General features: G+C 56.8%; 2 protein-coding genes across 6 annotated transcripts in view; both read right to left on the reverse strand.

The window, feature by feature from the left end:
* Positions 1 to 15,963, reverse strand: part of PLEC (plectin) — a 58,433-nt gene extending 42,470 nt beyond the window's left edge. For 2 of the 4 annotated variants that reach the window (XM_063079783.1, XM_063079782.1), the window contains exon 1: positions 15,771 to 15,963. In XM_063079783.1, the coding sequence (XP_062935853.1) occupies positions 15,771 to 15,963 (193 nt within the window). Of the gene's footprint in view, positions 1 to 14,076; positions 14,229 to 15,770 lie in introns of those variants that run through there. The other 2 variants (XM_063079789.1, XM_063079788.1) reach the window with 1 other exon arrangement.
* Positions 15,964 to 17,907: 1,944 nt separating this feature from the next.
* PARP10 (poly(ADP-ribose) polymerase family member 10) lies at positions 17,908 to 25,481 on the reverse strand. 2 transcript variants are annotated; one of them, XM_063079721.1, is made up of 11 exons: positions 25,435 to 25,481; positions 25,127 to 25,314; positions 24,776 to 25,030; positions 24,467 to 24,703; positions 23,612 to 24,387; positions 23,278 to 23,499; positions 23,096 to 23,192; positions 22,217 to 22,879; positions 21,984 to 22,117; positions 18,541 to 18,715; positions 17,908 to 18,460 (listed from the first exon to the last, which is right to left on the reverse strand). In XM_063079721.1, exons 2-11 carry the CDS (start codon positions 25,305 to 25,307, stop codon positions 18,114 to 18,116), a joined length of 3,087 nt encoding a protein of 1,028 aa, XP_062935791.1. In that variant the 5' UTR covers positions 25,308 to 25,314; positions 25,435 to 25,481; the 3' UTR covers positions 17,908 to 18,113. The 2 variants fall into 2 exon arrangements, with proteins under 2 accessions (XP_062935791.1, XP_062935790.1); XM_063079720.1 differs by having other exon boundaries at positions 17,908 to 18,463.
* Positions 25,482 to 25,656: the final 175 nt, after the last annotated feature.

The following is a 25,656-nucleotide window of genomic DNA, read 5'->3' on the forward strand; positions in this document are numbered from 1 at the left end:
CTGCACTGGGGGGCTCAGCGTGAGCTGGGCCAGGCCAACCGCCCTGTGGGGCTCCTGATGCATGCTGCCCAGGTCCACCACTCTGCTGGGTGGGGTGTCTGCCAGGGCTCCTGGGGCTGCTGGTGAGGGCCCAGGAGGCACAGAGGCTATACTCTGAGCCCCATCATGTTTCTCCCCTTGCAGCTCAGGACGAGAGTATTGCCGATATCAGCCGTCCACCAGAGACCAATTCGGGGAAAGGACCTGGGTCCCACCCACATGTCCCAACCACTGGGACGTCCGATTTTTCCCAAACATCTCATATCTCTCAAGCCCTCTTCCCACCACCTTCTGCACCTCCAGGACAGCGGCACTTCCTTGCTGCCCTCGCACCTGCGCCTGCACCTGCACGCACCAGGCATGCAGCAGCCAGGGGCTTTCAAAGCACAAGCCAGGTCTTGCCACAGCCCTGCTGCCGCCCCTCCCCAAAGCCACCCGCTCCACTGCAGAGTGGCAGACCCCATCTCCAGGCCTCCACAGACAGGCGTCCCATCCAGTCCGACTGCACCTGACCCCACTGTGGTTCCCTCCAGGTGAGGACAGCACTCTCTAATGCCGAGACACTGCATGGGCCGCTGGGGCAACTGTCGCACCCCAGCACTGGACATGAAGACGTCACCACAGGAAACACGGACAAATGAAAAAATGAATTCTTGGAGTTCTAGGATGATGCTTTCTAGGACCTCTATTAATACAGTTTACTTCACTAATAGATTCAAGGAGAAAACCTGAATATTGATTTCAAAAATGCTGACCACTCATTTGATAAAAATCAACTAGAATTTCTGATTTTTAAAACATGGTCCAGTAACTAGGAAAGATGGTACATTGTTAAATGAGAATAAATGTCCCTCTGAAACCCACCACGACATCCTCCCCGAGGCCTCCCCACTGGGCATGGCTTCTGTGAGGCTGATGGATGGCGTGTGAGGGTAAAAGGTGACAGGACACGTGCGGCTCTTATCCCATTGAACTGGAACATTAAAGAGACCCTGGTAAATACACTCGTTAAGGCAATTACAACTGTTCCTATTGGCACCTAAAAACCCAGCTCACCACCTATTATAACTGATAAGAGCTCACTGAAGTGTCTGGCTTCAAACACATTTTTAAAGACGCGAGAGATTTTGTATAGGTCAGAAGTAACTGGTTAGTTAAATGTAACAGAAGACAAAGCTTCATCAGCAGTGCAAGGTATACGACACTCTGGAACGAGATAAACGAAGATCGGTCAGAGCAAGCAGAGAGCCCTGCCACCTGAGGAGACCCTGCCCCACGTGCGGAGGTGGCCTCACACACAGCACGCCTTGCGCTCAGGCCAGCTGCAATTCTGATCAACTCCTGCGGCTCACGAGACGACCCTGTTGATAATTGCCTCGTTCACTCACTTACATGATTGACATCAGATTGGCGACATTCTGCTTCTTTGAAACCATTAACACCCGGTGCTGGCTGGTGCGAGGAGCCACCCTGTCAGCTGCTGCTAGGGGAGAACGCGCTCCCTTAGAGAAATGGCTGCAAAACCTAGAAAACACCTCAGATATTATTAAAAAATATTTGTTTGAATAGGAAATAGTCACCTGAATCAAACATTGAAGGTATACAGTGAAAAGCTTCCCTCCTAGTCTGTCCCCCCCACCCACACGCTGTGAAAACCACTGCTGTTGGCTTCCTGTTTATTCTTCCAGAATTTCTTTATGGAAAATCAAGCAAATACAAATGGGATTCTTGGTTCTCCTCCTTTTAACACAAAAAGCGATACTTCACACGCACCGTGCTGTGCCTTGCTGCTCCATCAACCCGTGCCAGAGGCCTCCCCGTCTGCACACGGGCATCAGGGCTTCCTCCAGCACTAGCAGTCCCAGGACGGCACCCCTGTCCCCTGCTCCCACGCACACTGCGTTTGTAGATCTGATAGACACTTTCACGGGCCTGGTTTTCACAGCTTCACCAACAGAACCCAGAAATCCAGATTTTTGGGTTTTGCCAACATGGTAGGTAAAAAAATGATATCTTGGTATAAATAAAGCTTAAATTTTGAAAACCATTTGATCCAGAAATCTAACAATAGGAGGCCGGCCCGTGGTTCACTTGGGATAGTGTGGTGCTGATAACACCAAGTCAAGGGTTAAGATCCCCTTACCAGCCATCTTTAAAAAAAAAAGAAAAGAAAAGAAAAGAAATTCTAACAATAGCCATAGACATGAACAATGATCCAGCTACAATGTTGTTCACTGCAGCAGTTTCTAATTCAAAAAACAAAAAATAACTTTAATGTTCTATTGGGGAGATAGGTTTAAATGATATGGTCACCACAGAAAGAAATATTAATGTCACAAAACAATATCCATATTGTAGCAAGTAAAAAGAAGTTACACATGTCTAAAATACTTCATAACATCAAATTACAAAATTACAAATAAATTAATACATACTAAAAAACATTGTGCACACTTCTTACAACAAGCACACAACAAAAACACGTGTAACTTTTACAATACATCAACCAAACAGGCAAGACAACTTGGGGTGTAAGTTAAATGGTGGCTCCCAAAAAGATATGTCCTTGTCCCTGGGACTCATAAGTGGGACCTTATTTGGAAATAAGGTCTTTGCTGATATAATTAAGTTAAGGGTCTCAACATGAGATCATCCAGGATTTTCTGGGTGGGCCTTAGGTCTAAGAACTGTGTCCTTATGAGAAACAAAACAGGAGGGACACACAGAGGCAGAGACTGGCACAATGCAGGAACAAGCCAAGGAATACTGAAAACAGAAGAAGCCAGGCAGGCTCTTACCAAGCACCTGCAGAGAAACTACAGTCCTGCCAACACCAGAATTTTGGCCTTCTGGCCTTTAGAACTGTGAGAAGATAAATTTCTGTTGTTTTATACCATGCTGTTTGTGGTAATCTGCTATGGCAACCACAGGAAATTAATACAGATATTGTTACCAGGAGTGGGGTGCTAGCTGTGACAAGAACCTAAAAATGTGGAAGTGGCTTTGGAATTGGGTGATGAACAGAGGCTAGAGAATTTTGAAGCACACGAGGAAAAAGCCCAGACTGCCTAACCAGACTGTCAGTAGAGATGTGGATGTTAAAGACATTGTTGGTGAGGCCTTAGAAGGAAATGAGGAACACATCACAGGAAACTGAAAGAAAGGTGATTGTTGTTATACAGAGGCAACTTAGCTAAACTGTGTTCTACTGGGGGGTGAAAGGTAGAACTTGTAAGCAATGAATGTGGATATTTAGCTGAAGAGATGTGGAAGCAACATGTGGAAGGTATGGTTTGGCTTGACCTTTGTAGTGGATTGAATTATGTCCCCCCAAAACTATTGAAGCTTGAATTGTCTCCCAAGTTTTATGTATTAGAAGCTTGAATTGTGCCCCCCAAGTTTTATGTATTAGAAGCTTGGCCCTCACTGTGATTGTTAAGGGAGTGGGAAATCCTATTATGGTAATTGAAAGGTGGAGCCTTGAAGAGGTGATTGGATTGTAGGACTGTGCAGTAGTGAATGGATTAAAAATGGTGGTCAGGGGTGTGGTTCTGAGGGCTTTAAAAGAAGAGCAGAGTCTGTGTCTCTCTCTCTCTCTATCTGCTTCCACCATCTTGTAATGTGAGACCCCTGGGTCACTGTTGCCACCACCAGATGGACTTTGGGCTTCCCAGCCTCAGAAACTGTAAGCAATAAATTTTGTTTTTCTTTATAAATTACCCAGTCCCATGTATTTTGTTATGAGCAACCTAAATGGACTAATACACTCTTGCTGCTTAAAGTGCAGGAAGAAAGAGACACATTGAGGAAGGAACTATTAAGCAAAAAGGAAGCAGCACTGGTGATGTGGGAAATTCGCAGCCTATTCAGGTCGCAAAAGTTGCAAATGTCAGGAGGTTCACTGTTAGGACAGTGCTCTGACGAGGAAGCCACAGGTACGCTGGACAGCCTTTTGCTGAAGAGATTAGGTGTGTGACCCATGAGTCCATTCAACCATCTCAGCAGAAGCCAGGAACAGAGATGAGATTAACCAGGAAAGATCGGTGGTGAACCCTCTCGTCTAATGGCATAGCTCCCTGTGACACACAAAGGAGACCCACAAGGTTCATCAGAAAGTAATCTCAGCAGACACACAGCCAGCATGGACTGAAGGGGACGGAGACAGAACGTAGGAAGGTGCTGAACTTCTGATATTCTGCAGATAGGAGACGGGTGGCAGGCCTACTCAGCTGCAAACATGTGCTGCCCTTCAAGAAAAAGGAAGAATGACTCAGAGCAGAGCCTCAGGACCAGAGGGTGGAGTCAGGGGCACCAAGGCAGAGGCCAGCAGAGCTGCAGACACAGAGAGCGGAGCACTGAGCCACACAGGAGTATTCCCAGGCTTTCAGCCTGCTGGATTTCAAATTTGCTTGCGACTGGTAACCCCTTTATTATCTTCTGTTTCTCTCTTCTGGAATGGTAATGTCCAGTCTGTGCCTGGCCCAGCAGTGTAATTTGGGAGCTTACAACTTGCTTTCTAGTTTCGCAAGTACACAGATGGAGACAAATTTTGCCCTAGAATGGAACTTACCCAGAGCCACACCCATACTCGACTGAGATAATTTAGATGATGAGATTGGGACTTACAGTTGATGCTATCATAGTTTGAGACTTTGGGGGATGTTGGGACAGTGTGGATATATTTTGCATGTGGGACAGACATGAAGTTTGGAAGGCCAGAGGGCAGACTGTAGTAGGTTAAATGGTGGCCCCCAAAAGATATGTCCGTGTCTTAATCCCTGGAACCCATGACTGTTACCTTATTTGGAAAAAGGGTCTTTGCAGATGTAATTAAGTTGAGGATCTGGAGATGAAGATCATCCTAGATTACTCAGGGGGACCCTAAATCCAATGACGAGTGTCTTCACAAGAGATGGAAGAGAAGCCACAGGGGAGAAGGCCATGTGGAGACGAAGGCAGAGACCGGAGTGGTGCGGCCACAAGCCGAGGTGTGCCACCAGCACCGGAAGCTGGCAGGGGCGAGGAGCAAAATCTCGCCTAGCGCCTCGGAGGGAGTGTGGCCCTGGCAACCCCTTGATTTTGGACTTTTGGCCTCCAGAACTGTGAGAATATACATTTCTGTTGTTTTAGGCCACCCATTTGGGGGCAATTTGTTACAGCAACCACAGGAACCTAATACAGGAGTGTTCTTTGGGGCCCTTTGTATTCTGTGAACAACCATGACTTCCTGTGGTAATAATAACAGTGAAGCTCAGTCATGTCTCTTGACATTTCACCTGTGCCTATTCTATTAGCTTCTCATGTGGCCACTCATTTAATAAGAAAGAAGAAAAAAGACACATTTTCAAAAGGTCAAAATATACACTCATTTGAAGCACAAAAGAGGGGCAGGATAAAAATCGTAAAAGCGCACACCTGGAGACACCTGCTGCGGACACCTGCTGCGGATGCCTCTTTCGGGCTCTCTGCCAGCTGCCTCGCATCTGCACCCTGCAGACCTGCCCTCCCAGCCCCCTCCCGCCCCGTGTGCATCCTGTGGCGGGCCTCTGTACTAGTGAGTTTCCTGTTGCTTATGACAGAACACCTGAAACTGGGTAATTTATAAAGAAATGAAATTTATTTCGTACATTTTAGAGACTGGGAAGTCCAAAGTGTAGGGAATACTTCTGGTGAGGACCTTCTTCCTGGTGGGGTGACTCTGCAGCAACTCAGGGTATCACATGGCAAGAATGGCCTGAGCAATAGAACTGAACTCAAACTGGCTCTTGTTATAAACCCATCGGAACCAAGCCCTGGCTGGCCAGTTAGCTCAGTCGGTTAGCGTGCAGCCTTATAATACTAAGGTCACAGGCTTGGATCCCCTCACTGGCCAGCCACCAAAAAAAAAAAAAAAAAAAAAATGGAAAAAGAACTATGCCCATTACTCCATGAGTGGATCAATCCATTCATGGGGTCACAGTCCTCACAATCTAATCACCTCTTAAAGTCCCCAGCTTTCAATACCATAGTTGGATTTCACACCCTCTTAGTACCGTCACAGTGGGGATCAACTTCCCAGTACGTGACCTTTTGGGAGACACATTTGAGCCATAGCAGCCTCAACTAGCCCACCTGACCTGCAGCCTGCCCAAGATCTTCCAGGGCTCAGACCAGCCACACAACATGCCATTCTGGAACCTTCCTATCACGTAGCACAGGCCCTGCGTCTGCCCCAGCTCCAGGAACCATAAGCGACAGCAAAGTGACCCCCAACCCCTTCCTGGCTCCGGGTCCTCTTTGCCTCAGGGAAGAAGCAGTAAAGGCTCCTGCCAAGAGCTGACCACCCAGCTGGGAGGACTCTTCTGCAGCTAAACCATGACCCAGCGCCCACAGAGTAGAGGAAGAGAAGAGAGAAGGGGAGCGAGCCCTGCAGGCTTGCGACCCAAGTCATCCAGGGATCACCACAGTCTTTCTAGCCAGTATCTTCCTTCCATCCCCTGAGAACAAGCTCCTGACTCCCTTTCCACTTGGTCCACCACCACCGCAGGCCACCACTACCCGTACAGATGACCTGGCCCGCACCCCCTCTGAGGTCCTTGACCTCACCACCTATGGCCCCACCAGGCACCCACAGACCAGCTCTCCTAGCCCTGCATCTCCCTGTCCACTGTGGGTCTATGGGCATAACCCTTGGCCCCCAGCCATGGCAGACCTGGGCACCTGCCCTCCCGCCCAGCATCACCCCTCCCCAGCCTCCTTGAGTCCCTTCTCAAGGTACCCAGTCCCTGGTGCCTCTACTTCCAGCTCCTCTTGGGCCTCACTAGGGAAACTGGGGCTATAGGGCACCATTGCCTGTACCTTCCCCTCCTGATGGGGCCCAATGGCCCATCCCTGGGGAAATCTCCCATCCACTCTGAACCACAGGGCCCTCAGGGGCAAGTGGCAATCACAACTGGCCTGTGACAGGTGTGGCTGGGTAACAAGAGAAACCACCCAGTGCTGGGCCTGGGCATGGACGCCCCTCAGGCCAGACCCTCTCCTTCCCCAGGGACTTGGGGCCAGTGTTCTGCCAAGGCTGCGCTGCACATGGCATGGCCTCCGGGACACCATCCCGGAGGGCGTCCTCCCTCCCATGCTGCTCAACCCGCCGAACCCCACACCAGCACAGCCTACTGAGACCTCCCACGCACCCCTCGGCACCTCCAATCTGACTACACCTCCAAGCAGTCTCACTAAAGTCCCCAATGTCCCTTATCACCTGGTCCCAGACAGTCTGCAGGCCTCATTCTTCTCTTGAGACCTCGCGCCCAGGTGGCCCTCCCCAGTTCATCACGCTCCTTCCTCCTGCACTAGGCTGCCAGGACCCCATGGGGTGGCTCTGCTCCTGTCCCTGTCCACCACCCTGCTTCCCAGCTGCTTCTCATGGGCCTTTAGACTCTGGAGGACCCCAGGCTCAGAGCTCAAGTCCATGGCTTTCCCCAGAGATGGCCCAAAGCACTGTCCCCAGCATGGCCTCCCCCAGCTCAGTCAAGCATTTTCCAGCCTCTTGGTGTCTCCGTGTGCATTCCTGTCCCACGGTAAACTCTCACGTTATGCGTCCAAAGCTCAACTGCTGTTCTTCCATGCGCCATCACAGACACGCCACCTCCGTGCCCAGCCTGCTCTCCACCTCACTGCCGCCCCCAGGGTCTCCCTGCGGCAGCTTCTCTGCGGGCACCCGAGGAGTCTTCCTAACAGGCCAGGATCCCTGCAGGGGGCCAGTGGGGAGTCCACCTGTCCCTCCCATCCTCCAGCTCCTTCCGAGCTACACCTGCCACAGAACAGGGCAGGGCTTGTCTCTGGGCTACAGGAGGCAGCAGGACATGGACCCTGCCCTGAGGAAGCTGAGTTTGGTGGGAGAGGAGAGGTTTAAAATCCTCCTCATTACCCACAAATCCACATCCAGACCCTGAGAGAACGACACCCAGAGTCCCCTACATACCTCAGCCCAAAACAAGTTCCACACAAATTAGAGATGAGATGTTAAAAAACTGTGTGCCGGTACTGGAAGGAAACCTCAGGGATGTTTTTATAAAACAAAGCCATTCTCAGCACAGCACAAAATCCAGAGACCATAGAATAAAAGACAGGTGGATTTTAAAAACTGATATGGCTAAAGACACCACAGGAAGAATTAAACCAAAACTGATCCATAGTGTGAGATGTCAGGACAGCGACTGGGGACACAGGGAAACTTTCAAGGAACTAAAAAACTCTGCTTCAGGATCTGGGTGTTGATTCCAAGGCAAATTTGAAACTTAAGCTTTATACATATGATTTGTGCACTCTTCTGTAGAAATGTTACACTGCAATAAAAGGTTTACTTTTAAAAAATAACAGAAAAATTTGAAATGTATGTAATATACAAGGAAGTCAAAATTCATCACATGTAAAGAGCTCTCACAAGTCAAAAAGAAACAAAACGCCTTACAGAGAAACAAATAGTGCTTTTGAATAGGCAACTCATAAAAGAAAATATGCAAACAGCCAGTACTCTATAGAATGATGCTCCCATTAACTAATAATCAAAGAATACAAACTAAGGCAAATTAGAATATTTCATCAATCAGATGCGCAAGTGACAGAGAATGTCTTTCTCATATCTGCTGGGTACATTTACACTGGAGAGCAATTTAGAAATACAATCTTTTTAATGATAAGTACAATGTCCATCTAAGAAGATCAAGTAAATAAACTGTGTTACTTCCATATAATGGAATATTTTGTAGTCATCATAAAGTGTGAGAGTGCCAAAACCATTCAACAGGGATAGGACAGTCTCTTCAACAAATGGTACTGGGACAACTGGATATCCACATGCAAAAGAGTGAAGTTGGACCCCTACCTCATGCCATACACAAAATTAATTCAAAACCATAAAACTCTTAGAAGAAAACATAGGCATAAGTCTTTGTGACTTTGGATTGGGCAATGGTTTCTCAGATATAACACCAAAAGGACAAGCAGCCAAGAAAAAAGTAGACAAACTGGACTCATAATAATTAAACCTTATGTGCTTCAAATAACCCTGTCAAGAAAGTGAAAAGGCAACCCATAGAATCAGAGAAAAAAATTTTAAATCATATATCTGATAAGGGATTTGTATCTAGAATACATAAAGAACACAACTCAATGAGAAAAAGACAAAAGCCCAGTTTTCAAGATCAGATGAGATTGGACGCATTCAGGGTACTATGGCTGTAGACACAAAAACCCAATTTTAAAATGGACAAAGGATCTAACAAGACTTTTCTCCAAAAAATATACGAATGGGCTGAGCCCGTGGCGCACTCGGTAGCGTGCTGCGTTAGCAGCGCGGCGACGCTCCCGCCGCGGGTTCGGATCCTATATAGGAATGACCGGTGCACTCCCTGGCTGAGCGCCGGTCACGGAAAAAAAATATATATATATATACGAATGTCCAACAAGCACATGAAAAAGTGCTCAACATCAGTAGCCATCAGGAAATGCAAATCAAAATCACAATGACATACCACTTCACACCCACTAGGGTTGAATGTCTGTAATCACAAAGGCAGATAAAACAAGTGTTGGTGAAGATGTGAAGAAATTGGAAACTTCATACATGCTGTTGGGATTGTAGAATGGTACAGCCACTTTGGAAAACAACCTGGCAGTTCTTCAAATGGTTAAATATAGAATTATCACATGACCCAGCAATTCCACTCCTAGGTATCTACCCAAGAGAAATAAAAACATACATCCACACAAAAACTTGTACACAAATGTTTGGTTTTTGTTTGTTTTGTTTTAAAAGATGACTGGTAAGGGGATCGTAACCCTTGACTTGGTGGTGTCAGCACCACGCTCTCCCGAGTGAGCCACGGGCTGGCCCTGTACACAAATGTTCATAGTAGCATTATTCATAATAACCAAAAGGTGAAAACAACCCAAATATCTGTGAACTAATAAATACATAAACCAAAGTTGGCATGTCCATACCGTGGAATATTACTCCACCATAGTAAAGAATGAAGTGCACTATAACATCACGAACCTTGAAAACATTATGCTAAGTGAAAGAAGCCAGGAACAAAATTGTATTATTGCATTTATATGAAATATCCAATACAGGCACATCCATAAAGACCGAAAGTAGGTCACTGTTGCCAGGGACTAGGTGAGGAAAATGTTCTGGAATTGATTGAGGTGATGGCTGCACAACTCTGAGAATATACCAAAAACCACTGAATTGTACACTTGAAATGAAGCACACGGCATGTGAATTACATCGCAATAAAGCTGCTGTTAAGACATAACAATAATAAGCATGAGGTCAACCTAATCAGTGCTGACAGTGAAAGCCAGCAGCTCCAGAGGGAACCAGTCTAAGCTCACTGTAAAGGGGAGGCCACATCCATGTATTCTCTCTGTGTCTCTCTCTCACACACACAGTGGTCGCCCCAGCCCATGATACCAGGGGCCAGAGGTGTGACTTTCACCACTTTTCTTTATGTACTTCTATAGTGCTTTGTGTTTTTTTGAGCATGTTTTACTTTTGACAACGAACACAGATCAAAAGCCCTCTCCAAAGAGCCCCAAATAACTGTCAGCCTCTGCTCCTGCCAGTTGAGCTCCAGCCACTGCAGACGACGCCAGCACCATTGCCCGCTCACCCGTGCAAGTGCCCTGCAAATGCTGGCTGAGGGCCTGGGGCTGGTGCCAGGGACACAGATAACCAAGCTCAGAGCACAGGACGGGAGAGCATGGGGACTGTGAGGAGGGTGCTAGGCACAATGTCTAGAGGCAGGCTTGGGGCCTGCAAGGGAGGTTGGAGAACCCCTCCAGCTGAGTCTTGAAGAAGGCACAGGCCACACACTGGGCACATGCCTGCAGCGCATGGATGCTCCTCTCTGCCCCTCTCCAGCCCCCTGCCCCCATGGCAACCCCCCCCACTCCCCACCCTGCATCTTACGCCCTGACCCGTGGACAGGCCGCTGCCCTCCATGTGCGCAGTGCCGCTTTGGGGGCTCAAGCTGCTCTTTCCTCACCAACATCTTCACCTACATTCATCTGCATCACAGCTGCCCCTAAACCCTTCCCTGCCCTTCTGCACCTGACCACAGGCCTGTCCAGGCTCCTATCGCCGAGTAGCCCACCCTCTGTGAGCTGTCACAGGCCAGGCTGTGGAGGCCGGGGAGCAGGACACCTCTTTGCACCTCAGCTGGGCCAGCTGGCCCCTCCCGAGGGGCGCCCAGAGCTCTCCCAGCACACGCCCCAGTGGCCTCAGCCCCACAGGAATCTGCCCTGTATAGAAGGCAGGGAGGGTGGGGAGGGCTGAGGGGCTCAGGCAGACAGGGAGTTGAAAACATTCTAGGGGCCGGCCCGTGGCTCACTTGGGAGAGTGCGGTGCTGATGGCACCAAGGCCACGGGTTCGGATCCCTATATAGGGATGGCCGGTTGGCTCACTTGGGAGAGCGTGGTGCTGACAACACCAAGTCAAGGGTTAAGGTCCCCTTACCGGTCATCTTCAAAAAAAAAAAAAAAAGAAGAAGAAAAAAAACAAAAACAAAACAAACAAACAAAAAACTTTCTAGGAGGAGCAGTGACCGACCCTGCAGGGAAGACTGGGGATTTCCAGGGGGGAGAACCTAGGAATGCCACGTCCGGGGCAGGGCCCGAGATGTGGTGGGGTGGGGGTGAAAGTCACTGGGGTGAGGGTCAGACAGGGAAGGTGATGTCTCTGTGAGGGAGGGCAGGGCAAAGGTGGGCTGGGGGGCCAGGGCCAGTGCCAGAGTGGGAGGAGGCCGAGAGGCAGCAGCCAGAGCGCCCCTCAGTTCAGTGATGGACTGGGCAGGGGTCCCCAGCAGCTGGCCTAGGCCTCCTTGCCCTGCTCGGAGCCGACTAGTGCTGCGCTGGGCCCGGGAAAGGAGTACTCCCGCCTCCCTCCCGAGCTGCTCATGCTGCAGATGACTCAGGTGCTACCGCCAGTCAGGCGCCATGCCCTCCTGCCTTGCCTCAGTGGGGACAGCCTTCCCACAGCACCTCCACCCCAGGGACAGGATGGGCCGGGCTTCAGCCCTCTAGAGGCCCACAGAGGTCAGGCCTGGAAGAGGTGTGGGGCACATGGGGCCACCTCTGTCCTCCTCAGGCTACTCCTTGGTCTCAGCCTGTGGCTGCCAGCCACTGGCACCAACCAACCCAGCCCCTTGCCCATCTCCTTATCACAAGCTGGGAACCAAGGAGACTCAGGGGTTCCTGGAATGCTGCAGAAGCTCTCTTAACCCTTGACCCCTGCTTGAGGATGTCCCAGCACCTGCCTTCCTGCTTAGTGACTCTGCCACTTTCTGACCAGGCCCCCCTGTCCCCCCACCACACAGACAGCTGCACTGTCACATGATGGTTCCGCTTCAGGCAGGCACCCCAGCACCCACAGGCGGGAACCAGGCAGGAATCCCCAACTGTCCCCTTGTCAGCCTCTGCCACCAAACCTAAAAGGCAGATGTAGGCCAAGATGGCCCCAGGTGCTAAGCACCAAGCCCAGCCTTTGAGGAGCTAGGCCGGGGAGGGAGGGCGCTGAGGTGGGGTCCCAGCAACCTCCAAGGATCAGCTGGACCCCACTCCTAGACAAACTGGAAGTCGGCCCCCACCACAGGGAGCAAGGAAACACAGCTCCTCAGGCCAGGCCAGCTTCAACATAATGCCCAGACAGGCCGCAGCAGCACACACGGCCCAGTGACCTGACTAGAAGGAAGGTTCCAGAAGGAAACATTATTCTGTATAGTGGCCAATTCATAAACAGTTCTGTCCTGGGGTTTGCCAAGAGGCTGTGGCCCAGGTAGTCAGCCACTTCCCTGCCCTGCACCCATCCAGGTGGACCCTCCAGGGCAACCAGCCAGGCAGAACATGAGCAACAGGTGGGCCCTCCCAAGGGTGCAGTGGTCAGGCTCAGGAGTCCACTGTCACAGGAGTGTCTCCACCTGGCCCAGGTAAATTGGTCACACAGGCAAACAAGTTGGCCACAGCACTGGCAAGGAGGACCACAGCGGCACTTCCACCCTGCCCGGGAAAGCTGTTAACAGAGGACGCCTGGAAGACACAAGCCTTGGGCAAGGAACCTACCCTGCCTGGTGAGGCTGGGGAAGCTGCAGGCAGAGCCCCAGCAGGACCTCTCTCCCTGAGCTGCCCTTGGGGGCAGAGCCAGCAAAACCAGCCGCGTGGAGCTGGAACCTGCTCTGCTCAGCTCCGCCCAGGGCTCCTGCCTCGACCCTCAGCGGCTCACTCCCAGGCGGTCTTCTAAGCCTCTGTGGGCTGGGAGCCAGGGCTGTGTCCACCACACCTGCCTAGGTCCAGCGACCCAAGTCAGAGCTGAGCAGCTGGGCTTCGACCCCAGTGAGGGCCTGGGCAGGTCCAGAGGCTCCAGGTGGGTGAGGAGCAGAGCAAGGGGTCTGCCAAAGCCACAGAGTGGGTGTGCGGGCGCTCTGAGGCTCCTCTTGAGAGGAAGGAGGGGCTGCCCTGCCTTCCACAGCCCACAGCTGCCCCCAGGGAACAGAGGAGGGGCGCAACAGGGGAGCCTGCCAAGGAAGGGTGACAGCCCAAGCCCTCACCAGTTTGGGGAGGTGAGGAGAGGCAGCAACTATGCAACCCACTGCCAGGCCCAGCAGCCACCCTGGCCCCACCGGGGACGCCCCAGGGGAGGGGCAGGGGACAGCTCAGCCTTGACCCACGTGTCTGCTGGGCACAGACACCAGACACTGGCTCAGAGGGCTGGACCCCGACAAGCCCCGAGCGCCCCGCGGGCCCCGCGGCCCACCCCCCGCAGCCTGGCCGCAGCATGCCCGATTAAGGGCATGGCCACGGGGGTTCGACGAGCGGCCCGCCCCTTCCCTGGGCGCCGGCAGCCGAGAGGGGCGAGCAAGGCTGGCGAGGCCGCCAGGGTGGCGGGGCTCGGTCTGGGCCGCGATCGGGACGGCCACCGCGGACAAGACGGTCAGCAGCGGGCTGCCAGGCTGGCCGACCCGGCGCCGCGCAGCGCCCCGGGGTGCGGGGCCGCGTACCTTTGTACCTCTCCCGCACCTCCTCGTAGGCCTGGACGAAGTCCTGCTCGTCGGGCGGCGGGCCGGGCGTCAGCAGCGCGGCCATGCCGGCGGGCTCGGGCGGCGGCGCGGCGCTGTGGCGCACGGGGAGCCTCTGTCCCCGGCGGCCGCTCTGTCCCCGCGGCCGCGCGCGCCGCTTAAAGAGGCGGCCCCCGCCCCGCCCCGCACCCAGGATGCCCCACGGGCGGGGCGGGGCCGGGTCCCCGCGGCGCGTCCCAGCGAGCGCACAGCCCTTCCCGCTCGCGACCGGGTCGCGGCGGCCCCTCCCCCGTCAGCCTCGCTCTCCAGCTCCGCGGGCACAGCCGGCGACCCCTCCCTCGCTCTCCGCGGCTACTTGGAGCTGTTCCGTCGCCGCACTGGAGACAGAGTTGGTGTCTTCAGTATGCGAAGGTCCCCTCATACGCAGCAAGAAAAAAATGCTTGTAATAAAAAAAAGTTCTTTTCCACCATCAGGTTGGCAAAGCCCCCCCAGTCTCTCGGGGGTGTCGAATGTTCTTTCTGGAAGCCCCCGGCAATGTTTCTGTCCAGCCTTAAATGCCACATGCCCTGTGACCAGAAGCCCCGCTTCTAGGAATCAGTCCTAAGAAAATCATCAGACAGGCGCACAAAGACCCTGCCGTGGGTGGTGGCTGCAGCACAGCTAGTGGCAGTGAAAGCTGAAGACTGTCCCAACCCGCAACAGGCTGCTGAGATGCCCGCGCCCCCCACCGCCCCTCGGCAACTTTGCAGGTGATGCTGAGGTTGGGCCAGGGATGGGAAAGGACATTCCCTTTCAAGTGGGAAAAGAATGACCTTGTTCTTTAAAATCTGCATGTGAAAAAGACTGGAAGGTCAGGCACCACCCACGCTGGCCCCCTGAGGCTGGGGGCAGGGTGGGGACAGTCTCCTTCACTCTTCTGCTTCTCTCCGCTGCCACAAGCTGCTGTTTCCACCAACCAAGCTGCTGGCCGCCTCCACCCTCACCTCCTCGCTCCGCCACTGGCCTTCCAGCCCTCTCCCAACAAACCTGGGGCCACCCTCCTGGCCTCCTGCAGGGACCCACCCTGCTCTCCAGAGGCCTCAATATCCCTGAGGGGGCCCCAGTCTGCGGAGTGGGGTCAGTTCTCTGCAGCCTGAGCTTCAGCTGGCTCCTCCCTTTCCCAGCACATCCTGCTGATGGCCTCCAGCCATAGGTCACCCACTTCCCAAAGGGAGGGCCTGCCCTCCAGCTGCCCGCCCCTCCCCCAGGCGTCTCATTGGGTCTTTCCAAACCTCCTCCCCAGACTGGCATCTACTGGGGGACAACGCCACACCCTGGCTCTCCACAACTGGGCACCCCCTTCTGTCGTGCTCCTACGGGCTCGCATCCGCCCCCCATGGTAGCAGCCAAGACCCGGGGGTCTGGTGGGCCACTCTGCCCCGGGAGCACAAGAAATTATCATTGTGGCATCTGGACACTGGACTCTTGTCATGAAGCCCAACTTCGGGCCGCAGGCAGCTGCCTGGCAGGACCAGCAGGTGGTGCTGTGCTGTCTGCACTCAGGAGAAGCCCTCCCTGACCTGAAGGTCTCCTTGGACCTCTCATCCAGTCTGAACACCTGCACACGGCACACAGCAGGTGCCCAGTCATCAAGCACGTGCTCACCAGTTGGACAGACAAAGCCCTTCTGCGTTACCTGCAATGCGAATGACTGCCCGCTCCGCAGGGTCCAAGACACTCCCATTGCCCCCAGAGCCACCTCCACTTCGCCGGCTCCGCTGCGTTTTCCCAAGGTTCCAGGGCAGTGTGTCCCCAGGGCTGGGAGAGCCACTGCCTCCGTTGGAGCCATCTTCAGCCACAGTCCGCACCTCGGAGTCCTCGCCCGACATGGCCTCCTGGAGGGGGAGCAAGAGGGTCACAGCTCTGCCCATGGAGGCAGCTGATACCGCACGCTGACCCGCCACCTTCTTAACCTAGACGTCGACTTCATCCCACCCTGCCTGTCTCCCGGACACTGACACCCACACCCCTACGTAGGCCCTGCCTCATGCACCCCCCACCCCGCTTTCAACCCAGACGCTGACAACCCTCTTCCCATCCACAGATGGCCTGCGCCTTGAGCCCATAGCTCAGATCCCCACACAGTGACCCCTCTCGGGCCTGACCTCGCCCCCTGCAGTCTATCACCAGGACACTGATCCACTCTCTCAGATCCCCACACAGTGACCCCTCTCGGGCCTGACCTCGGCCCCTGCAGTCTATCACCAGGACACTGATCCACTCTCTCAGATCCCCACACAGTGACCCCTCTCGGGCCTGACCTCGGCCCCTGCAGTCTATCACCAGGACACTGATCCACTCTCTCAGATCCCCACACAGTGACCCCTCTCGGGCCTGACCTCGGCCCCTGCAGTCTATCACCAGGACACTGATCCACTCTCTCAGATCCCCACACAGTGACCCCTCTCGGGCCTGACCTCGGCCCCTGCAGTCTATCACCAGGACACTGATCCACTCTCTCAGATCCCCACACAGTGACCCCTCTCGGGCCTGACCTCGCCCCCTGCAGTCTATCACCAGGACGCTGATCCACTCTCTCAGATCCCCACACAGTGACCCCTCTCGGGCCTGACCTCGCCCCCTGCAGTCTATCACCAGGACACTGATCCACTCTCTCCACCCGCAGCCCTGCACACTGACTGACACTCTCTTCTCTTAGTCACCCAAACACGACCCCCCCCACATCACCCAGGGGCCGACCCCATCACAGGACACTGGCTGCACCCTCCACCCTACTGAACGAACCGCTTGGGCACTGACCCGCCGCCCTACCCTCTCACTCAGACACTGACCGCCACCCTCTCCCGTAATCCGCTAATGGGCGGGCAAGCCAAGCCCCCACAAACACCGGCCACCGCCCGTCCCCTCACCCGGTCATCAGGGAAGGACTCCCAACCCCATCCTCCGGACACTGGCACTGCACCTCCAAGCTGCGTCTCTAGGACTCCCCATCGCGCCACCCCACTACAGCCCCGCGCGGCCCACCTCGGTCTCCGCAGTGGAGGCCTATAAATAGCAGGAGCCGCAGCGCGTGGGCTGCGTGAGCGCCCGGCCGCCGCTCCAGCAGCCCAGCCCGCCGGCGCGCACAGCCGCACCGCGCCCCTGCGTGCGCACTCCCCGGGTCGCGTCCCGGGAGCACTGGCGCGCGGGAGGTGAATGGGGCTCTGCCTCGGCGGGGGTGGGTAGCGTGGGGGCACAGTGTGGGCTCTGCGCCGCCTCCCCAGCAGCCTTTCCTGCCCACGCCCCGGGCACCGCCCGTCCAGTTCCGCAGTCGCCGGCGCGCAGGGAGCTGCCGCCGCAGAGCCCCCGCCCCACGCGGCGCGCCCTCCGCAGCTCCCGGACGCCGCGCGCCTCTTCGTCGCGGCCCGGTCGGTCGTACGTGCCTGGTGGCTCCGCTCGCCTCAGCTCGGCCGCCGCAGCAAGACCGCTTGCGCCTGGAGAGCCGCGAAGGCGGCGCAGGCGGGGCGAGCTCGGAGCCCCGCCCCGGCCGCGACCGAATGATGGGGATGCCCGCGTGATGGGGACCCCGGTGTGCGCGCGGGGCTTGCGGATCTCGGAGCCCGCGCGGCGGCGACTCGGCCGGGGCAGCCCCGCCGCGCGCACACACCCACGGGCGCCGCCGGATCGGCGGGGAGGCGTCGCCGGGGCGAGCGTGCGTGACACCGAGACGCAGGGGTAGCTCGAGCGCACGCCGGCCCCGCCCCGAGCCGCGCCCCGCGCCGAGCCCGCCCTCCCCAGGCAGAGGTCGGACCGAGCTCCGCAGGCGCCTCCGCCGGGCTTCAAGTGCGCGTTTATTCAAACGACAGCCGCGCTCGGGCTGCGTCGGGCCAGCCCCCCTCCTTCTGGGCTCTGCTGGCCCCTGGTGGCCGGGCCCTCCCCGGCGGGGACCGACCCGGCCCAGGACAGGGCCCGCCGGCCGCCGCCGTTCCCGCACCGCAGCAGGGGCGTCCGCAGGGGCGGCCGAGGCGGGCCTCTTCGGTCAGGTGGCCGGGGAGTGGTCCAGGAGCCCCGAGGGGTCCCCGGGGGAAGCCCGGGGCGAGCGCTCGCAGGTGATGAGATAGGTGGGCAGCGCCTGGGTGTCGTGAAAGATGACGAAGATGCTGGGCTGGCGGAGGCTGTCCACGGCGCTGTCGTAGCGCAAGCGGACTCGGCCCCGGTCCCGCACGGGGGGCGCCCGCAGGCCGCGCTGGCCCTGCGCGTAGTCTCCGGTCAGCACCCTCGCCACGAACACCGCCTTGTGGCCGTTGGCGTCGGGCGGCGAGTAGCGGTCCTGCACCGACAGGGAGGCGCGCTTGGCGAAGTACACGCCCTGCCCGTAGAGCGCGCCTGCTGGGGGACGGGCGGAGGTCAGGGTCGTCCCGGTCGCCGGAGCCACCGCCCTCGCCCGCGCCCGGCCCAGGCCTCACCGTTGCGGCCGCAGAAGCTTCGGTTGAAGCCGTGCGCGCAGATGTCGGGCACGGCTGTCGCGGTCGTGCCGTGGTACAGGACCTGCTCCACCGGGCGCCGGTCACAGCGTTGCCTCAGACGCTCCCGGTGCAGCTCATACTGCTGCTGCAGTAGCAGGTGCGACACCCGCTCCACCTGCCCGGGCAGGGCTCGGTCAGGGCCAGGCTGTTTGAAGATCCTCCCTATGCCCCTAAACCGGCCCAGGAGAGAGCTGAGCCCCACAATCAGGACCCCTCTGATGGAAGAGTTCAGGGCCTGGGGGAGGCCTTGTGGCCCACATCATGCTCTGTTCAGAGGCAGACATGAGCCACCTCCATGGGGCAAGTGACATCGGAGAGCTTTCAGGGGGGCCTGACTCTCTCCAGGGAACCTTGCAGGTGGGTAAACGCCACCCACGCACCCTAACTCAGGACTCACAGCCAGGCCTCTGCAGGGAAAAGCAAAGCCAGCCACCTACATGGCAGCAGGACGCCGCTTCCAACACCAGTAGATGCCCACCGACCTCTCGGTGCCAGAAGACTCGGGTGGGAGAGAAGGACTCTGATGACCAACCCAACAGTCAGCCCTGGGGGAGCAAATCTAGGGACCCAAACAGAGCTTTTACAGAAATCCTAATTAGTCTCTTCAGAGGCAGGCGAAACAAGACTCACTGCTATGAAAAAGAAAAGTCTGAAAATAAAAGATGTTACTTTGAGAATGGGATTACTGAACTAAATTCGGTGGGTGGGCCAAATAATGAGGTGATGGAAGCTAAAGCCGCAGCTCGTGGGTCTGGATGTAGGTCAGGAGCAGACGCAGAGCACAGAGCTGAAGGAAAAGAAACAGGACAGGCGAGACGGAGGAGGTCTGCGCCCTCAGGACCGGGGGCCACAGCAGGGTGGAGGACAGGACGCAGGATGGCAGGCCGCACCGCGCGCGTGAGCACGCGGGGAAGACCGTTTTTCTGAGCTAAGGGCAGCAGCCAGCGGAAGGAGCGGAACATGAAATGCCAAGAGGGACAATGCACCCACCTGCCAGGAACAGTCAGCCTTCAAAGTGAAAGAAAACTCTGCAAGCGCACACACACTAACAACGCGCCCAACACACACATGGGAAGAAATGTCACATTCTCACGCGGGCTTCTCTCCACCCGTACTGGATGCTGCGAAACCACTGAAGGGGTTGCTTTATTTTGTTCTGTTTTGTTTAGCTTTCCAAGGAAAAAAAAACTTCAAGAAGGAAGAAAAAGAGCAATGTCTTCAAATACCTGAGGGAAAGCACTTTGAAACTGAATGCAACATCCAGCCAAACTATTAATGAAGACTTAGGACAAATAAGGGCCTAGTAGGACCTGCAGGGACACGGCACGTTTACACCAACGCCAAGTTACATGGCAGAACACGTCTAGCTGTATCATAAACGCAAAAGTCAGCGCGCTTCCTCCCACTGCAGGAGACCCTCCTCCTGAACAGAAGAATCCATGCAAGTTGGCGCTGGGGAGGCGCAAAGAACAGCGCGCTGGCCAAGCTCGTCCCGGGAAGGACGTCAGAGAGCTGGAAGAGGAGCCCTTAGCCTGGAGTCCCCCAAGGCTCTTTCAGGAAACACAGCTCTGATAACCAGGATTTTATTTCCCTCTCTGTAGGTCACTGATACATACGTCTATCAACCTATGGCCCAAGCATGGAGGCCGCATGATAGGTACAGAGTATAACGTGAAGTCTGTTTGTAAACCTTGACTGCGTGGTAAAAATAATGTAATTAACCAAACTGTGAGATGGAAGACGGAGGAAGACCTGAAAAGAGAGGGAAAGAGGCCCACTCTCCTCATCTTCCATGCAGGAAGGCAAGAGACAGCCTCTAAAGCTGTCAAATGGAAAAAAAATTCTGCTGCACCATCTAAAGTCATAAAGGTGCTCGCTAGAAGAGCCAAACGTGTCTCATCAGTCAAACCAGCAGGATATGAGCACAGCGTATCTGGGTGGTGGTGCTGGGTAAGTAAGTGCTGGTGAAGGTGGGGGTGGTGATGATGATGGTGCTGGTGGTGCTCATGCCGCTGGGTGATTGGTGCTGGTGGCGGCAAGTGGGGAGGGTGATTGGTGGTGGCGGTGCTGGGTGATTGGTGGTGGTGGTGGTGCTGGGTGATCGGTGGTGGTGGTGCTGGGTGATCGGTGGTGGTGGTGGTGCTGGGTGATCGGTGGTGCTGGTGCTGGGTGATTGGTGGGTGGTGGTGGTGCTGGGTGATTGGTGGTGGTGGTGGTGCTGGGTGATCGGTGGTGGTGGTGGTGCAAGTAGGGGTAGTGACTGGTGGTGGTGGGTGACTAGGCCAGGTCCGGGGCAGACCAGAAGTTCGGCATTTCCGACCAGTTCCAGGTGGAGGCTGATGTTGCTGTCCCCACCTACAACTTTGAGCATCAGGAGTCGAGAGCACCCTGCCCCGTCTCAGCAGCACAGTGACCCCAGCTGCCCTCTGTCCCTTCTCTCTCACCTGTCTGCAGCCAGCCCTCAGCTATGAGCATACTCAGTCTTCCTGGCTGGCTGGAGAAGCTCTGTCTCTCCTCTAGCTACTCTTGCATCCATCCTTGCATAACCAGCTTATTTCGAGTTGTCCCTGCCCTCATCTCCTGCTCACTCTTCGCCGTGCCCCACACTAACTCACCAGCAGACCAGCCCCTGTCACCCTCCGTCCTCATCCTTCCCTCAGGCAGTGCAGACGCTGTGGCCCCTGCTCCCCTCCCTCTTGTGACCCCACACGCTCATGCTCATGCCTCCCTAGACCCTCCTTCTCAGGTGGGGGGCTCCTGGGGCTCCTGGGGTTTTACTCTGGCTCCCCACCAATTGTTCCTGGCCTGTTTTGGAAACACGCACATGCTCAGGGTTGCCAGATTTAGCAAGTAAGAATTCAGAAAGAGTTCGGCGCTGCAGCAAGCCCCAGCACTTTCCCTGCTGAAGCGCCCCGCCTCCTGCACGCCCCCCCACCCCCCCACCCCGCTCCAGCCCCCTGCAGAAGAGCCCCCAGAACAACACAAGGTACGCACTTGTGGAATAAGCAATTCTCACTGTGGCCACAAGATGGCATCACCACCCCATGCTCCACATAAGAAACTGATGCATTGAGAGGGTCGTCCAGTCCCTTGTCACCAGGCCTTAACTGACAGAACGGGACTTTCATTCAGGCCTGTCATATCCTAACCTCTATGCCCCTCTGTCTCCCCCACCCAGACTTTGTGAAGGTCTCTGGGCAGGGAACGGTGCTGGGAAGGTCTAGTGCTCCCTGCCCCACCAGCTTCCAGCCTGCCTGCACTGAGCAGCTCCTGGCCAGATGACCTTGATATAGGAAGAATTATAGCTTACAGATTCTGCAAGGCGCAGATGGCGCCAAGAGCCCAGGAGGCCATGAGGTCAGCGAGACGGGGCATAGACTAACCCGGACGATGCGGATCCTGCTGTGGGCAGCGTCCAGGGTGTCGTAGAAAGCCTGTACCACCTGCTGGAACTCCCTGGTGTTCTCTGCCAGATACTCCAGCCTACCCAAGGGCCCTTTCAGCCTCTGCTCTGGCACTGACACATGGGGAGAAAAGGGGTCAGGGACATGCCTGGGGCACTAGCCCTTGCCAGCCAGACCATCCCACCCTCCCCCAGTCGAGGATGCACACTCACGGGTGGGGCCTGAGGCTGCCAACGGAGAAGCCAAACTCTGATCCAAGGGGCCATCCAGCAGAGCAGCTAAGTGGCGGGCTGCCCGTGTGGGCTGGGCCTCAAAGCCACAGAGGATGGTGCAGTCACCACGCACGGCAATGCTCACACCATGGCACTGCTCCAGGCGAGCACGCAGTTCTGCGGGCAACTCGCGGCCCCAGGGTCCCACCGTCTCCTCCCGGAGGTGCACCTCCAGGGCAGCCTCTAGTGCCCGCTCCAACTCATCCATATCCTGCTCAAAGGCCGCGTGCACCACCAGCTCAGCCCTGCCACCAGCCATCCCACCCAGGGGCTCTTCTGCCTCCAACAGGGGCTGCTCCAGCAGGGAGAGGGCCAGGGCACGCTGCAGCGCAGCAGCCTCCTTCTGCTCAGCCTCCTGGCCTTGAGGACCCAGGGACCGGTGAAGGGCCAGCTGCAGCGCAGCCTCCTCCTCTAGCTGCCCATGCACCCCAGTGCTGGGGGCCACAGGCTCCTCCCTGGCCCTGGGTGTGGGCTGCTCCTCCTGCTGCCCTGGAGCCACCACCTCCTCTGGCTGCTGCTCAGGCTCCTCCTCCCCCAGCTCCAGGGGCTGCCAGTCCTCTCCATCCAGGCCCTCCAGGGTGGCCAGTAGCTCTCGGACCTCCTCTGGGGGGTAGGGAGAGGTCGCTGGGTCAGGGGTTGGGCCCAGCCAGAATGGCACCAAAGGATAGTATAAGTTAGAATGGGTGAGAGATGGAGAGTGAGTTTGGGGGTGCAGAGAGGGCCTGAGAAGCATCATTAGACAGGTGGGAGTGTGGAGCAGGGCAGAGAGTGAGATCAAGTAAGGGTCACAGGACATATAGGGTCCCCAGGGAGCCCTACCCAGGTTCATATTCTCCTGCTCACTGCCTGTCCTGTCTGGGGGCCACAGGTTATGGGCGTGGCCAGGGAGGACCTGGAGGACCTCGGTGGGATCCACCTGTAGGGAGAGGATGTCAGGGTTACCAGCCTCTGGGCAAGGGTAGTGGAGGCCCCTGGGGCTGTGGTGGGAACTTCATCTCTACCTCTTCAGGGTCTGTGCCCAGGGTGGCCCTGGCCAAATGTTCTGTCCCAAAGACACACTGGAACTGAGCCTCCAGACCCTGGAGAAGGCGCTGCCCCTCCGGGCCCAGCAGGAACCTGGCGCTGCCTGGGTGCTTCAGGCTCAGCATGTGGCAGCTCATGCTGCCCAGCAGACTCTGCAGAAACTCTTCGGCTGCCTGGCACGGGGCTAGGGCTCCACAGAGCTGCAGGACCATGGGGGAGGTGCAGTTTGCAGGTTTAAGTCACAGGAAAGATACCCAGAGCCCCCAGAGGGAGGAAGGGGCCAAAGGTGAGGAATCCTGGGGGGTCACTCACACGGAAGCCAGTCACATCTGTTCCTTCGAGTGGGAAGAGGGCGACGTCTCCCAAGCCAGCAAGAAGGTCCTCATGATAGAGCTGCAGGTAGCGCATCGCCCCCGGCTCCATCGACAGCACCACCTCCACCAGGCCTGCCTGCTCCGGCAGCCCCACACACCCTGGGCCCACTGACCCTACCTTCTCTGGAGACCCTACGGCGATCTCTGCCGCAGCCACCACCCCCTCCTGCCCTGGTGAGTCCATGGCAATTTCCACCAGGCCTGCCTGCCCCACCAATCCCACAGGTTCTGAGTCCACAGGCCCCACCTGTCCCAGCGACCTCATAGAGACCTCCACTGGGCCCACCAGGCCTGGAGACCCCATAGGCCCAGAGCTCACCAGCCCAGCCTGCTCCAGAGACCCCACAGTCTCCAGGCTTATGGGCTCCTCCTGTCCTGGTGACCCCCCAGGCCTCAGGCTTACCAGCCCCTCCGGCTCCAGAGACACCAGGGCCCCCATGCCAACTGTCCTGTCCTGTCCTGGAGACCCTATGGGACCCATCCTCAGAGAGGCCCCCGATTGCTCTGGTGCCTCTGCAAAGCCCACTGTCACAGTCCCTACACCCTTTAGTGCCTTCACCAGTCCTCCAGCCTCTCCTGTCCCCAGCTTGGACAGGTGGTCCCCTCCACTGGTGTCTTCAGCAAGATCCTCGGGCTCCAGGATGTCGTAGTGGGGGACAAGGCTCAGCTCTGAGCCCTGCAACCAGTGGTCCCGCTGCAGCACCCGTTCAGCCACTTGGAAGAAGGGAGAGGACAGAGAGCCCATCAGGTGTCTGCAGGAGAGGGTGGGCTGGGTCCACGCAGCCCCACTCACCCTGCCACTGCTGGAAGGAGACGACAGTGCCCAGCTGCCTGGGCAGGCTGCGCAGGCCCTGCAGGGGTCCCCCGCCGCTTCGACGTTCATTCTCCAAGTACAGCTCCAGCAGCAGCAGGTCCACAGAGAGGGCAGCCCCCACCACACGCACTGCTCGGGCCTGGGGCACCCGGGCCAGGGACACCGAGGCCCCCTCCAGGCTCAGATTCTGGGCCTGTTCCTCCAGGGCATGGATTTCTGTGGAGAGCGCACTAGTTGGCTCAGGGCACCTCCCTGTACCAGCACCTCAGCCCCAATCCCGCCTCTCACCTGCCTCAGAAAGGGGCTCGGGCAGCTGGACCAGGGCCCGGTCTGGCCGGGGGCTGGCCAGGGCACGGCAGGACTGCACCGGGTGCCCTGCAGCACGCAGCAGGGCCTGGACATGCTGCTCCAGGCGTGGGGGTGCAATGCTGGGGGGCAGTCCTTGGAGCAGCAGACGTGCAGGGGCGCGAGGCGGGGCTGGCCGCAGGCTCAGCCGGGCCCCGTGTAGTTCATGCTCTGTCTGGGCCAAGACCCTCTCAGCGTCTGTGGGCACAGGCAGGGCAGGGCAGGGCAGCCTTCACGTCAGGGCTTAAGGGCCATCAGCGCACGCAGGCTGCCCCTTTCTGCCAGCCCCCTCACCTGCGGGCTCTCGAAAGGTGATGATGCCCCCGCAGCCAAGTCTCTGCCAGCTCAACACAGGTCCCCCACCAGAGCGTCGGCGGTTCTCAAAGTAGAGGGTGAGCAGCTCGTCAGGCACATCGGGTGGCAGTCCACAGAGCTCCACTGCCGCCCCTGCCCCGGCCCCCGCCTCCTCCACCATCGCAATCCTAGGATGGGCCACATGGGTGGAAAAGTGGCAGATCCACCCCTCCTGCCCCCTCCCCAGGCTGCTCCGCAGCCCTCCCTCTGTGCTCCCCTGTATGGGCGGCCCCACCTCCCGCACTTACACTTCTCCTGCCACAGGGCACTCACGCGCCTGCCCCTCGGGTGCGTCTTGCTCCACAGGCAGAAGGGACAGGAAAACAAAAGTGAAACTGAATAAGGGAAGGAGGGAGGGCGGGGCCAGGCCAGGGCACTGGGGCCTGGCTACTGCGGCTCAGGTTCTTCCTCTCCTGCTGGGCCTCAACCCCCAGGCAAATAGGAGGTGTTGGTTGGGCCCCTCAGGATCC

The sequence above is a fragment of the Cynocephalus volans genome, chromosome 15, assembly GCF_027409185.1.
Source record: "Cynocephalus volans isolate mCynVol1 chromosome 15, mCynVol1.pri, whole genome shotgun sequence".
In the NCBI taxonomy this organism is placed as follows: domain Eukaryota; kingdom Metazoa; phylum Chordata; class Mammalia; order Dermoptera; family Cynocephalidae; genus Cynocephalus; species Cynocephalus volans.

What these genes read in the sequence shown, in the direction of transcription:
- PARP10 (XM_063079720.1), bottom strand. Translation starts at nt 25,307, where the DNA reads ATGGTGGAGGAGGCGGGGGCCGGGGCAGGGGCGGCAGTGGAGCTCTGT. An exon ending in CGAGCCCCTTTCTGAGGCAG is followed by an intron (nt 24,704 to 24,775) that starts GTGAGAGGCGGG and finishes CGCTCTCCACAG; the next exon opens with AAATCCATGCCCTGGAGGAA. An exon ending in GCAGGATCCGCATCGTCCGG is followed by an intron (nt 18,716 to 21,983) that starts GTTAGTCTATGC and finishes CTGCCCGGGCAG; the next exon opens with GTGGAGCGGGTGTCGCACCT.